The sequence below is a fragment of the Coregonus clupeaformis genome, chromosome 8, assembly GCF_020615455.1.
Source record: "Coregonus clupeaformis isolate EN_2021a chromosome 8, ASM2061545v1, whole genome shotgun sequence".
Classification (NCBI taxonomy): domain Eukaryota; kingdom Metazoa; phylum Chordata; class Actinopteri; order Salmoniformes; family Salmonidae; genus Coregonus; species Coregonus clupeaformis.
This window is the reverse complement of record NC_059199.1, coordinates 13,793,704-13,807,006: the sequence shown is the minus strand read 5'-3', so window position 1 is coordinate 13,807,006 and position 13,303 is coordinate 13,793,704. Positions and strand designations below refer to the sequence as shown.

General features: G+C 42.4%; 1 protein-coding gene across 2 annotated transcripts; it reads left to right on the top strand.

Moving 5' to 3' along the window:
- Positions 1 to 237: 237 nt before the first annotated feature.
- LOC121572711 (palmitoyltransferase ZDHHC21-like) lies at positions 238 to 12,736 on the top strand. Of its 2 annotated transcripts, XM_041884733.1 has the most exons (9): positions 238 to 324; positions 862 to 1,062; positions 1,154 to 1,252; positions 7,761 to 7,872; positions 8,238 to 8,376; positions 9,115 to 9,231; positions 10,552 to 10,595; positions 10,826 to 11,004; positions 12,695 to 12,736. In XM_041884733.1, exons 2-8 carry the CDS (start codon positions 909 to 911, stop codon positions 10,968 to 10,970), a joined length of 810 nt encoding a protein of 269 aa, XP_041740667.1. In that variant the 5' UTR covers positions 238 to 324; positions 862 to 908; the 3' UTR covers positions 10,971 to 11,004; positions 12,695 to 12,736. The 2 variants fall into 2 exon arrangements, with proteins under 2 accessions (XP_041740667.1, XP_045078255.1); XM_045222320.1 differs by lacking the exon at positions 12,695 to 12,736 and having other exon boundaries at positions 10,826 to 12,161.
- Positions 12,737 to 13,303: the final 567 nt, after the last annotated feature.

Below are 13,303 nucleotides of genomic sequence, written 5' to 3'. Positions count from 1 at the left end.
TCAGATTGCATGATGGGTCAATTATATTTAGTTTTTGAAATAATATTTTTTTTCTGCTTTTGACGTTTGAATATAATTTTTACGAATACAAATAACACTGCCAGAATATTTTTTTGGGGGCTGGCAAAAAATACATCTACAAAAAGAGTTCAAACGCAGGTCCAGTAGGTGGCAGCAGAACTCATATTTCTGACGGCATTTCATTCATTACAGTGTTGCTTCTCCTCCACGGAAGAACTGAACCGGTGGTGTGCTCATGGAAAAAGAGCGATAATAAGTGGGTATCCCTCTGAAGTTTAGCAATACATATCCCCAGCTTGATAGGTAGGTGGAGTAACTAAAGTAATGTGAAAGCTACATTTTGAATGGTTACTGCTATGCTAACTAGTTATCACCAGGTCTAGTTATTTACAAATCAAGCTCAATTTAGGAAGACCAAGCCCAGCTAGTTAGCTAGCTAACGCGTTAGCTACCTGTCAGAATAGCTAGCTAGCAAGGTACAGTAGATAACCCAATATGTTTAATGTGTCTACATTCTAGAATCTACATTCTAGAATCTACCTGTCTGCTTGACATGATCTACTTTCGGCAAATATGGAGCTGGCTTCTAAAGTGTCAGAATGTTTAACTTATTGTGCAGTTGTGGGTGTGTGTATCTAATGAGACGTGTTATGGGTGGGGGGTGTACGCTATCCTTCATGACTCAAGGACACACCTCAGAAAAGAGTCAGAAGAAGTGTATGAGAAAGAGAGATAAAATTGACTAAGCTCAATTGTTATCGAGTACAGCCTTAACAGGTGCGACCTAACCTGTTGATTAACTCTGATCATATGCTGTAATTTAGCTATCTTTTTCTCCAGGGAGGTTATGACACATCGTCCCTCGGTGTCCCAAAGTCACAGGAGCCATGAAGCTTCGGCTGCACTTTGTGGTGGACCCCATGGGCTGGTTCTGCATCAGTATGGTGTTCGCCATCTGGCTCTACAACTCCTTCTTCGTCCCCAAGTTGGTGCTACTGCCCCATTTCTATGAGGGGCATATACCCTGGGCCTTGGTTGTCAGTGCGTATTAATCCCACAGAACAGGTGTTTAGTTATGTCTGCTTCATCAATGACTTTGACTGCTATAGTCATCCTGTACCTCTGCTCCTAGGTTACTACGTAGCATCAGCCCTCTGTATGGCAGCACTTTTTAGAGCTTCTACAGCCGACCCTGGCCGACTCCCACATGACCCCCTCATCCCTCACTCAGGTAATGTGACATTCCACAGCCTCTGTGTCACGAATACTGATATATATACACTACCAGTCAAAAGTTTGGACACACCTACTCATTCAAGGGTTTTTCTTTATTTTTTACTATTTTCTACATTGTAGAATAATATTGAACACATCAAAACTATGAAATAACACATATGGAATCATGTAGTAACCAAAAAGGTGTTAAACAAATCAAAAATATATTTTATATATATTTATTATAGATTCTTCAAAGTAGCCACCCTTTGCCTTGATGACAGATTTGCACACTCTTGGCATTCTCTCAACCAGCTTCACCTGGAATGCTTTTCCAACAGTCTTGAAGGAGTTCCCACAAATGTTGAGCACTTGTTGGTTGCTTTTCCATCACTCTCCTTCTTGGTAAAATAGCCCTTACACAGCCTGGAGGTTTGTTGGGTCATTGTCCTGTTGAAAACAAATGATAGTCCCACTAAGCCCAAACCAGATGGGATGGCGTATCGCTGCAGAATGCTGTGGTAGCCATGCTGGTTAAGTGTGCCTTGAATTCTAAATAAATCACAGACAGTGTCACCAGCAAAGCACCCCGACACCATAACACCTCCTCCTCCATGCTTTACGGTGGGAACTACACATGCGGAGATCATCCGTTCACCCACACCGCGTCTCACAAAGACACAGCGGTTGGAACCAAAAATCTCAAATTTGGACTCCAGACCAAATATCAAATTTCCACCGGTCTAATGTCCATTGCACTTGTTTTTTCTTGGCCCAAGCGGGTCGCTTCTTCTTATTGGTGTCCTTTAGTAGTGGTTTCTTTGCAGCAATTCAACCATGAAGGCCTGATTCACACAGTTGATGTTGAGATGTGTCTGTGACTTGAAATCTGTGAAGCATTTATTTGGGCTGCAATTTCTGAGGCTGGTAACTAATGAACATATCCTCTGCAGCAGAGGTAACTCTGGGTCTTCCATTCCTGTGGCGGTCCTCATTAGAGCCAGTTTCATCATAACGCCTGATTGTTTTTGCGACTGCACTTGAAGAAACTTTAAAAGTTATTGAAATGTTCCGTATTGACTGACCTTCATGTCTTAAAGTAATGATGGACTGTCGTTTCTCTTTGCTTATTTGAGCTGTTCTTGCCATAATATGGACTTGGTCTTTTACCAAGTAGGGCTATCTTCTGTATACCCCCCTACCTTGTCACAACACAACTGATTGGCTCAAACACATTAAGAAGGAAAGAAATTACACAAATTAACTTTTAAAAAGGTACACCTGTTAATTGAAATGCATTCCTGGTGACTACCTCATGAAGCTAGTTGAGAGAATGCCAAGGGTGTGCAAAGCTGTCATCAAGGCAAAGGGTGGCTATTTGAAGAATCTCAAATATAAAATATATTTTGATTTGTTTAACACTTTTTTTGGTTACGACTTGATTCCATATGTGTTATATCATAGTTTTGATGTCTTCACTATTATTCTACAATATAGAAAAGAGTAAAAAATAAAGAAAACCCTTGAATGAGTAGGTGTGTCCAAACTTTTGACTGGTACTGTATATAAACTCAGCAAAAAAAGAAACGTCCTCTCACTGTCAACTGCGTTTATTTTCAGCCAACTTAACATGTGTAAATATTTGTATGAACATAACAAGATTCAACAACTGAGACATTAACTGAACAAGTTCCACAGACATGTGACTTTTTAACAAACGTTGGATGTAAAATTACAAATACTTATAATAAACAAAATATTTAAGTATGAAAATGTATGCACTCACTAACTGTAAGTCGCTCTGGATAAGAGCGTCTGCTAAATGACTAAAATGTAAATGTAAATGTAATGTGACTAACAGAAATTGAATAATGTGTCCCTGAACAAAGGGGGGGTCAAAATTAAAAGTAACAGTCAGTATCTGGTGTGGCCACCAGCTGCATTAAGTACTGCAGTGCATCTCCTCCTCATGGACTGCACCAGATTTGCCAGTTCTTGCTGTGAGATGTTACCCCACTCTTCCACCAAGGCACCTGCACGTTCCCTGACATTTCTGGGGGGAATTGCCCTAGCCCTCACCCTCCGATCCAACAGGTCCCAGACGTGCTTAATGTTATTGAGATCCGGGCTGTTCGCTGGCCATGGCAGAACACTGTCTTGCAGGAAATCACGCACAGAACGAGCAGTATGTCTGGTGGCATTGTCATGCTGGAGGGTCATGTCAGGATGAGCCTGCAGGAAGGGTACCGAATGAGGGAGGAGGATGTCTTCCCTGTAACGCACAGCGTTGAGATTGCCTGCAATGACAACAAGCTCAGTCTGATGATGCTGTGACACATTGCCCCAGACCATGACGGATCCTCCACCTCCAAATCGATCCCGCTTCAGAGTACAGGCCACGGTGTAACACTCATTCCTTCGACGATAAATGCGAATCCGACCATCACCCTGGTGAGACAAAACCTTGACTCGTCAGTAAAGAGCACTTTTTGCTAGTCCTGTCTGTTCCAGCGACGGTGGGTTTGTGCCCATAGGCGGCGTTGTTGCCGGTGATGTCTGGTGAGGACCTGCCTTACAACAGGCCTACAAGCCCTCAGTCCAGCCTTTCTCAGCCTATTGCGGACAGTCTGAGCACTGATGGAGGGATTGTGCGTTCCTGGTGTAACTCGGGCAGTTGTTGTTGCCATCCTGTACCTGTCCCGCAGGTATGATGTTTGGATTTACCGATCCTGTGCAGGTGTTGTTACATGTGGTCTGCCACTGCGATGACGATCAGCTGTCCGTCCTGTCTCCCTGTAGTGCTGTCTTAGGCGTCTCACAGTACGGACATTGCAATTTATTGCCCTGGCCACATCTACAGTACTCATGCCTCCTTGCAGCATGCCTAAGGCACGTTCACGCAGATGAGCAGGGACCCTGGGCATCTTTCTTTTGGTGTTTTTCAGAGTCAGTAGAAAGGCCTCTTTTAGTGTCCTAAGTTTTCATAACTGTGACCTTAATTGCCTACCGTCTGTAAGCTGTTAGTGTCTTAACGACCGTTCCACAGGTGCATGTTCATTAATTGTTTATGGTTCATTGAACAAGCATTGGAAACAGGGTTTAAACCCTTTACAGTGAAGATCTGTGAAGTTATTTTGATTTTTACGAATTATCTTTGAAAGACAGGTCCTGAAAAAGGTTCCTTGTTTTCCATGAAAACATACATGAAATGAGTTTGAATAGGAAATATAGCAAAATGAATAGGAAATGTAGTCATTGACAAGGTTAGAAATAATGATTTTTAATTGAAATAATAATTGTGTCCTTCAAACTTTGCTTTCGTCAAAGAATCCTCCATTTGCAGCAATTACAGCCTTGCAGACCTTTGGCATTCTAGTTGTCAATTTGTTGAGGTAATCTGAAGAGATTTCACCCCATGCTTCCTGAAACACCTCCCACAAGTTGGATTGGCTTGATGGGCACTTCTTACGTACCATACGGTCAAGCTTCTCCCACAACAGCTCAATAGGGTTGAGATCCAGTGACTGTGCTGGCCACTCCATTATAGACAAAATACCAGCTGACTGCTTTTTCCCTAAATAGTTCTTGCATAGTTTGGAGCTGTGCTTTGGGTCATTGTCCTCTTGTAGGAGGAAATTGGCTCCAATCAAGCGCCGTCCACAGGGTATGGCATGGCGTTTCAAAATGGAGTGATAGCCTTCCTTCTTCAAGATCCCTTTTACCCTGTACAAATCTCCCACTTTACCACCACCAAAGCACACCCAGACCATCACATTGCCTCCACCATGCTAGACAGATGGCATCAAGCACTCCTCCAGCATCTTTTCATTTGGTTTGTGTCTCACAAATGTTCTTCTTTGTGATCCGAACACCTCAAACTTCGATTCGTCTGTCCATAACACTTTTTTTTCAATCTTCCTCTGTCCAGTGTCTGTGTTCTTTTGCCCATCTTAATCTTTTATTTTTATTGGCCAGTCTGATATATGGCTTTTTCTTTGCAACTCTGCCTAGAAGGTCAGCATCCCGGAGTCACCTCTTCACTGTTGATGTTGAGACTGGTGTTTTGCGGGTACTATTTAATGAAGCTGCCAGTTGAGGACCTGTGAGGCATCTGTTTCTCAAACTAGACACTCTAATGTATTTGTCCTCTTGCTCAGTTGTGCACCGTGGCCTCCCACTTCTCTTTCTATTCTGGTTAGAGACAGTTTGCACTGTTCTGTGAAGGGAGTAGTACACAGCGTTGTACGAGATCTTCAGTTTCTTGGCAGTTTCTCGCATGGAATAGCCTTCGTTTCTCAGAGCAAGAATAGACTGATGAGTTTCAGAAGAAAGTTCTTTGTTTCTGGCCATTTTGAGCCTGTAATCAAACTCACAATTGCTGATGCTCTAGATACTCAACTATTCTCAAGAAGGCCAGTTTTATTGCTTCTTTAATCAGCAGAACCGTTTTCAGCTGTGCTAACATAATTGCAAAAGGGTTTTTCTAATGATCAATTAGCCTTTTAAAACGATAAACTTGGATTAGCAAACACAACGTGCCATTGGAACACAGGACTGATGGTTGCTGATAATTGGCCTCTGTACGCCTATGTAGATATTCCAAAAAAAATCAGCCGTTTCCAGCTACAAAAGCCATTAACAACATTAACATTTCTAAGTGACCCCAAACTTTTGAACGGTAGTGTGTGTGTGTGTGTGTATGTATATACAGTTGGTCGGAAGTTTACATACACCTTAGCCAAATACATTTAAACTCAGTTTTTCACAATTCCTGACATTTTAATCCTAGTAAAAATTCCCTGTCTTAGGTCAGTTAGGATCACCACTTTATTTTAAGAATGTGAAATGTCAGAATAATAGTAGAGAGAATAATTTATTTCAGCTTGTATTTCTTTCATCACATTCCCAGTGGGTCAGAAGTTTACATACACTCAATTAGTATTTGGTAGCATTGCTTTTCAATTGTTTAACTTGGGTCAAACGTTTCGGGTAGCCATCCACAAGCTCCCACAATAATTTGGGTGAATTTTGGCCCATTCCTCCTGACAGAGCTGGTGTAACTGAGTCAGGTTTGTAGGCCTCCTTGCTCGCACACGCTTTTTCAGTTCTGCCCACAAATGTTCTATGGGATTGAGGTCAGGGCTTTGTGATGGCCACTCCAATACCTTGACTTTGTTGTCCTTAAGCCATTTTGCCACAACTTTGGAAGAATGCTTGGGGTCATTGTCCATTTGGAAGACCCATTTGCGACCAAGCTTGAACTTCCTGACTGATGTCTTGAGATGTTGCTTCAATATACCTACATACTTTTCCTTCCTCATGATGCCATCTATTTTGTGAAGAGCACCAGTCCCTCCTGCAGCAAAGCACCCCCACAGCATGATGCTGCCACCCCCGTGCTTCACGTTTGGGACGGTGTTCTTCGCATTGCAAGCAACCCCCTTTTTCCTCCAAACATAACGATGGTCATTATGGCCAAACAGTTCTATTTTTGTTTCATCAGATCAGATGACATTTCTCCAAAAACCGTAGTCTGGCTTTTTTATGGCGGTTTTGGAGCAGTGGCTTCTTCCTTGCTGAGCGGCCTTTCAGGTTATGTCGATATAGGACTCGTTTTACTGTGGATATAGATACTTTTGTACCTGTTTCCTCCAGCATCTTCACAAGGTCCTTTGCTGTTGTTCTGGGATTGATTTGCACTTTTCGCACCCAAGTAAGTTCATCTCTAGGAGACAGAACACGTCTCCTTCCTGAGCGGTATGACGGCTGCATGGTCCCATGGTGTTTATACTTGCGTACTATTGTTTGTACAGATGAACGTGGTACCTTCAGGCGTTTGGAAATTGCTCCTAAGGATGAACCAGACTTGTGGAGGTCTACAATTTTTTTTCTGAGGTTTTGGCTGATTTCTTTTGACTTTCCCATGATGTCAAGCAAAGAGGCACTGAGTTTGAAGGTAGGCCTTGAAATACATCCACAGGTAGACCTCCAATTGACTCAAATGATGTCAATTAGCCTATCAGAAGCTTCTAAAGCCATGACATAATTTTCTGGAATTTTCCAAGCTGTTTAAAGGCACAGTCAACTTAGTGTATGTAAACTTCTGATCCACTGGAATTGTGATACAGTGAATTATAAGTAAAATAATCTGTCTGTAAACAATTGTTGGAAAAATTACTTGTCATTCACAAAGTAGATGTCCTAACCGACTTGCCAAAACAATAGTTTGTTAACAAGACATTTGTGGAGTGGTTGAAAAACAAGTTTTAATGACTATATATATATATATATATATATATATATATATATATATATATATATATATATATATATATATATATATACCAGAACACTTGCTCTGTCCATGACATAGACAGGGGGCAACTCAATATTAGAAAGTTGGTCTTTATGTTTTGTACACTTGGGATAAGATCCACTGATATAAGGTTTGTTGCCTGGGTCATGGCAACAGTATATAATTTGACATGGTCAGTCATGACACTTTTTCTTTTACTTTGTTTCAGAACGAGAGCAGTGGGAAATGTGTACCAAGTGCAACATGATGAGACCAAAACGGTCCCACCACTGCAGTCGCTGTGGCCATTGTGTACGTAGAATGGACCACCATTGTCCATGGTAAGGCTTCGAAAACATCTAGCATTCCCATAGGACATTCAGCTAAACAAGACAGCTTGTTCTGGGTGGGCATTTAGAAATGTCTGTTGCATTAAATGAGCTGATGGTGATATTGTCAGGGTGTCTTTCACTGAACCGGCCAAGAGAGGGGGACAACTGGACAGTAGTTAGCTCTGCACCTCTTCTCTAGCAGCACCTCCAGGATTGCCACATATTGCTAAAATCGATAGACAGTTAATTGAACGGTTTAGGCCTAGATATCTGTTTATCTTGTTTGGAAAATGTGCTTGATATTTTCCTAGCTTGTAACTAGGCCTTTGAGCAGTCCTGTAAAATGTATTTTTCTCCCTCTTGTCTCCTGGCAGGATAAATAATTGTGTAGGGGAGGACAACCACTGGCTCTTCTTGCAACTCTGTTTTTACACACAGGTCCTCAGTTTGTTCACCCTGGCTCTGGACTTCTGCCAGTTCTATTACTTCCAGCCCTTGACCACATTGGACCAGGTAAAGTCAAGAATGAAAAGTGAGGCCTTTAACACTAAACTAGAATGAATAGGAATTAATTACTGGACAGCTTGGTTTCATGACTTGGTTTTATTTAGTAATAGCAATCACAAGGAAGAATGTCGTCAACAACGATTTGGATTACTTTCTAATTCAAGTCAAGATTTGTCCATATTTCCTTGGAAAGTGTGTAATCAAGCTCTTACAGATAACTGCCTGTCAGACCCCTAAAACCACCCTCCCTTCTATGCCTTGATGATGAACATTTGAATAGAGATGCACACATTTGCAGCTGAAAGCTGAATTGCAGCATACATAGGCGTGTGCAAATAAACAAAACAAATATATTTTTAAAGTTACTGGTATTTCATATTTCGTAAAACCTTTTTCACAGTTAAGCAGCATTGAGCAGTCTTACAAAGTAGGCAGGCATAGGGCGGTAGTCATATTTATCAGTGAGAGTATGGGAAGGTTCCGTTTGACTGGATCGGGTAGATCTGCCACAGAAACGGCCTCGTCTGAGACAGCCATGTGCTGTATTCCTGGGATTTTGCAAGCTTCTGGGCAAAGAATCTGCACAGATGGGTGCGTCGGGACTCCAAGGTTTGTAAGCCCAGGTCTTTACATGCAGAGTAGGAGGTGTAGGTGGGTAGTATGCTGAATGTGTGAAAGGAGGATGGGGGTATGTGCATGGTGCTGTGAAGTTGACTTTGGCCTCTTCTGGTTGTTCTCTCACAGGAGGCATTCATGGCACGTCATGAGCTCGCCCTGATACGAGTGTCTGCGATCATGGGTCTGGTGATGTTCGGAGGCATGAGCAGCCTCTTCTATACTCAGGTGGCTGGCATCCTGACAGTGAGTCAAATCGCTCTCCTGTTTATTTGGATCTCCATTAGCTTTTGCAGAAGCAGCAGCTACTCTTCCTACTGTCTCTTGTTAGAGATTGTGGTCAGAAAATTGTAGTCAAGTAAATATCAATGTATTTGTTATATATCAAAGTAGCAAGTTATGCACTGTTTACACTGCCCATTTCATGCAACCTAGTTATTTTCTAATTCTGATGTATGCCAATCTGCCTCAATTCCATTCCCTGGGTATGCGACTAGTGTCCGCACACTCAATCCAGATTCTTAGCTATTGTTGTTGGAGTAGTGAGAATATTAGGATGTGTTTGTAAACTTGACCGTGTCCTTGACTGTCATGACTCCTAACCAGATGAGCCCTCACCTTTAACCTCTGTGAGTGGATTTCCAGGATGTAATACACCAGCACCAAGGTGCAGTAGACTTAACAGCTTACATGTGAGCCCAGCTGTGTAAAACCCTCTTATCTGGACTGCTAAGTCTTTATTTCGGTTACTGTCCCTCTGGGTAAACATGGGTCTTTCTGGTAGCCACACATACTTTTTCTACTTGATGACATTAAGGGATTGGGGCCTGGAAGGCCTAGTTAGTTCTGTACTTGTCTTGTTGCATAGACCCATGAACAAGCTTAGTAACAGATTTGGTGATTGGCCAAATCCCTACACGTCCAGGTCTCAATGTATGGGTGCATGCCACCAGAAGCCATAGGTTCTTTTCAGACAACAAATCATATGGTAAGGAAGGGAACGGCAGGATGTTGATCAGTTGTTTGTTGTTCACAGAGAAAAACAACCCGTCAGGAATAAGTAAAGATGATAACAGCATGTTAACAATTGAGAATAACCATGGATAGTAATGTGCTAGTTAGGCTATTTGCTTGTTGAATTAACACGTAGAGATGTCCTTTTCAAAAAACAACTTAATTTGTAAACCTGGGCCTCACAGCACGGGCGGGCGGGCGCATTAATGTCTCCTAATTTGCATGTGGTGTGTTATCTGTTTGATGTAGCGCTTTGTGTGTAAGGCCTCCATTTGAAGACATTTACCTGGCTAATTAGTACACATGCAAATACATATTCCAGGGCAGCCTGTGATCATGCAAACTACAGTTACATTACAGAGCGACTTACAGGAGCAATTAGGGTTTAAGTGCTTTGCTCAAGGGCACATCTACAGATTTTTCACCTAGTCGGCTCTGGGATTCGAACCAGCAACCTTTTGGTTACTGGCCCAACGCTCGAAGCCACCCTACTCAAAGATGTGAAATCTATCAATGTTTAGACTATGTTCCTCTTGTGTTACCACCTAACAGGACACCACCACCATTGAGAAAATGGCTCACTTCTCAAATGAAATGTAAGTACCATGGGTTTGTTCCTTTGTGCTGACAAGAAAATCCTTTGCTGAGCTCTGTGGACAGCCTCTTCAGGTTCAGATTTTACTTATCTGATTGGAAACAATTTGTCCAGCTAGTTGACAAAACATTGCAGTACCATTAAGTTGAATTTGGTGTTTCTCTTTTTGGCCCATTCAGACTTGAGATCTGTGCGCATGCTTGTGCACATTATTTTCACTTTCTCTTTCAGAGGCGGGTCTGGTGGTGGGTCAAATAAATCCTGGCAGCGGACTCTGGCCGAGGTGTTTGGCACTACCTGGAAAATTCTGTGGTTCATCCCGTTGAGGAGCAGGCAACCACTGACCTTTCCCCACCACTTCCGCAGTCATGTGTAGATAAGTGGAGCTCTGTCCCACTTCTGTCCAGACGGTAGGCTGCCATCTCTGACAGAGAATACACTGTGCACACTCTCAGTGCCCCCCGTCTGCCTTCACCTCCCTGTTTTGTGCCATCTAAGCTGGGTGGTAGTATTGGTTGGCTGTGGATACCTTTTTTGTCTTTTTCTATAGGAATCAGATTGAAAGTACTTGAACTGGGTCACAAACTTCTGCGACAGTCGAGATACATTTTACCCAGTGCAACCTAGTGCCCTCTCTTTTACTTACTAGGGGCTCCTTTGTGCTCTGTTGTCACATTGAGGAAACCACTTTAATGGGACATTTATTTTGAAGGAAACTTTGACAAAAGGGAAATCACTAAGAACCACAAGTTGATTGTAGGGCCATGTAGAACTTCAAACGACACTAAATGTTAACTCTAACCTCATAGCCAATAGACAGCCCTTTAAAAAAATAGATATAATTTGTACCTTCTTCTTTGGACTTTTGGTCCATTTATGTGTCATAAATCAACAGTGTTTCTGCTGTTGTCTGGTAGGCTGTGGCCTGTTGTTTTCCAGATAAAAAATGTCATTTTTAGTCAGTCTTTTACAGAAGGCTATACAAGTAATTATTTTGGGAAGAAGTTCGATATCAAGTTGTGGGAAAGTTGGTTTATGGATTGCTATAAGGAAGAGTAGTTCCGTGATTGAACTGCATTCCATAATTATATGGTAAAAGAGTTCCTTTGCTTGACTTTTTTACACATCTTTTTTAAAGAATGTGTTATGATGTTCCTACCAAAAAGAAATTCCACTAGTAACACCTTATTTGAACAATGCTATAATGCCTAGATCATAAGGTAAACTTAAAGTTGCCATGAAACTGTCATTATGTGTTATATCTTTGATATTTGCTCCATAAACCTTTAATGAATGGTTTGAAGGAGAATTTACTTACCTGGCTGAATAAAGTTATATATTATGTTATATTAGTAATATATTATGCACTGAAACAAACGTTTTAGTGTACCACAGATCAGGGGCGCAACTTTCACTGGGGACGGGCGGACATGCCCTCCCCCATATTCTGAAATTGCGTTTTTGTCCCCCCACAGTTTTATCATTGGAATTTGATACAAAACAAGGTAACGGTGGGCTTTAGGACTATGCGGACGCCTCCGAGCGGTCGGGTAGGCTGTTTGGAGTGTTTATCAGACTGAAAAAAAATAATAATAATAATGTCCCCCCCACTTCTAAAATCAAAGTTGCGCCCCTGCCACAGATATATGGTAGAGACCGGCAATGAAAGAGACCCTTGCTTGCAACATGACTGTCTGTCATACATAATTTTGTTATAAACTAGCATGACGCCTATTAATATCTATAATGTCAGTCTTATGACAGTGTTATGCAGGCCTTATGACAGTGTTATGCAGGCCTTATGACAGTGTTATGCAGGCCTTATGACAGTGTTATACAGGCCTTATGACAGTGTTACGCAGGCCTTATGACAGTGTTACGCAGGCTTTATGACAGTGTTACGCAGGCCTTATGACAGTGTTATGCAGGCCTTATGACAGTGTTATGCAGGCCTTATGACAGTGTTATGCAGGCCTTATGACAGTGTTATGCAGGCCTTATGACAGTGTTATGCAGGCCTTATGACAGTGTTAACATTGTTCATAAATCCTCCTACTACTACCACTACATATGCTCTGATATGCTCTACAACATTCGCAGAGTACGACCCTACCTTACACAGAAAGCGGCACAGGTCCTAATCCAGGCACTTGTCATCTCTCATCTGGATTACTGCAACTCGCTGTTGGCTGGGCTCCCTGCTTGTGCCATTAAACCCCTACAACTTATCCAGAACGCTACAGCCCGTCTGGTGTTCAACCTTCCCAAGTTCTCTCATGTCACCTGCTCCTCCGCACACTCCACTGGCTTCCAGTTGAAGCTTGCATCTACTACAAAACCATGGTGCTTGCCTACGGAGCTGTAAGGGGAACGGCACCTCCTTACCTTCAGGCTCTGATCAGACCCTACACCCAAATGAGTGCACTACGTTCATCCACCTCTGGCCTGCTAGCCCCCCTACCTCTACGGAAGCACAGTTCCCGCTCAGCCCAGTCAAAGCTATTCGCTGCTCTGGCACCCCAATGGTGGAACAAGCTCCCCCACGACGCCCAAGACAGCGGAGTCACTGACCACCTTCCAGAGACACTTGAAACCCCACCTCTTTAAGGAATACCTGGAATAGTATAACAGTAATCCTTCTACACCCCCCCATAGAAAATACATTTAAAAAAAGTGGTTGTCCCACTGGCTATCCTAAGTTGAATGCAC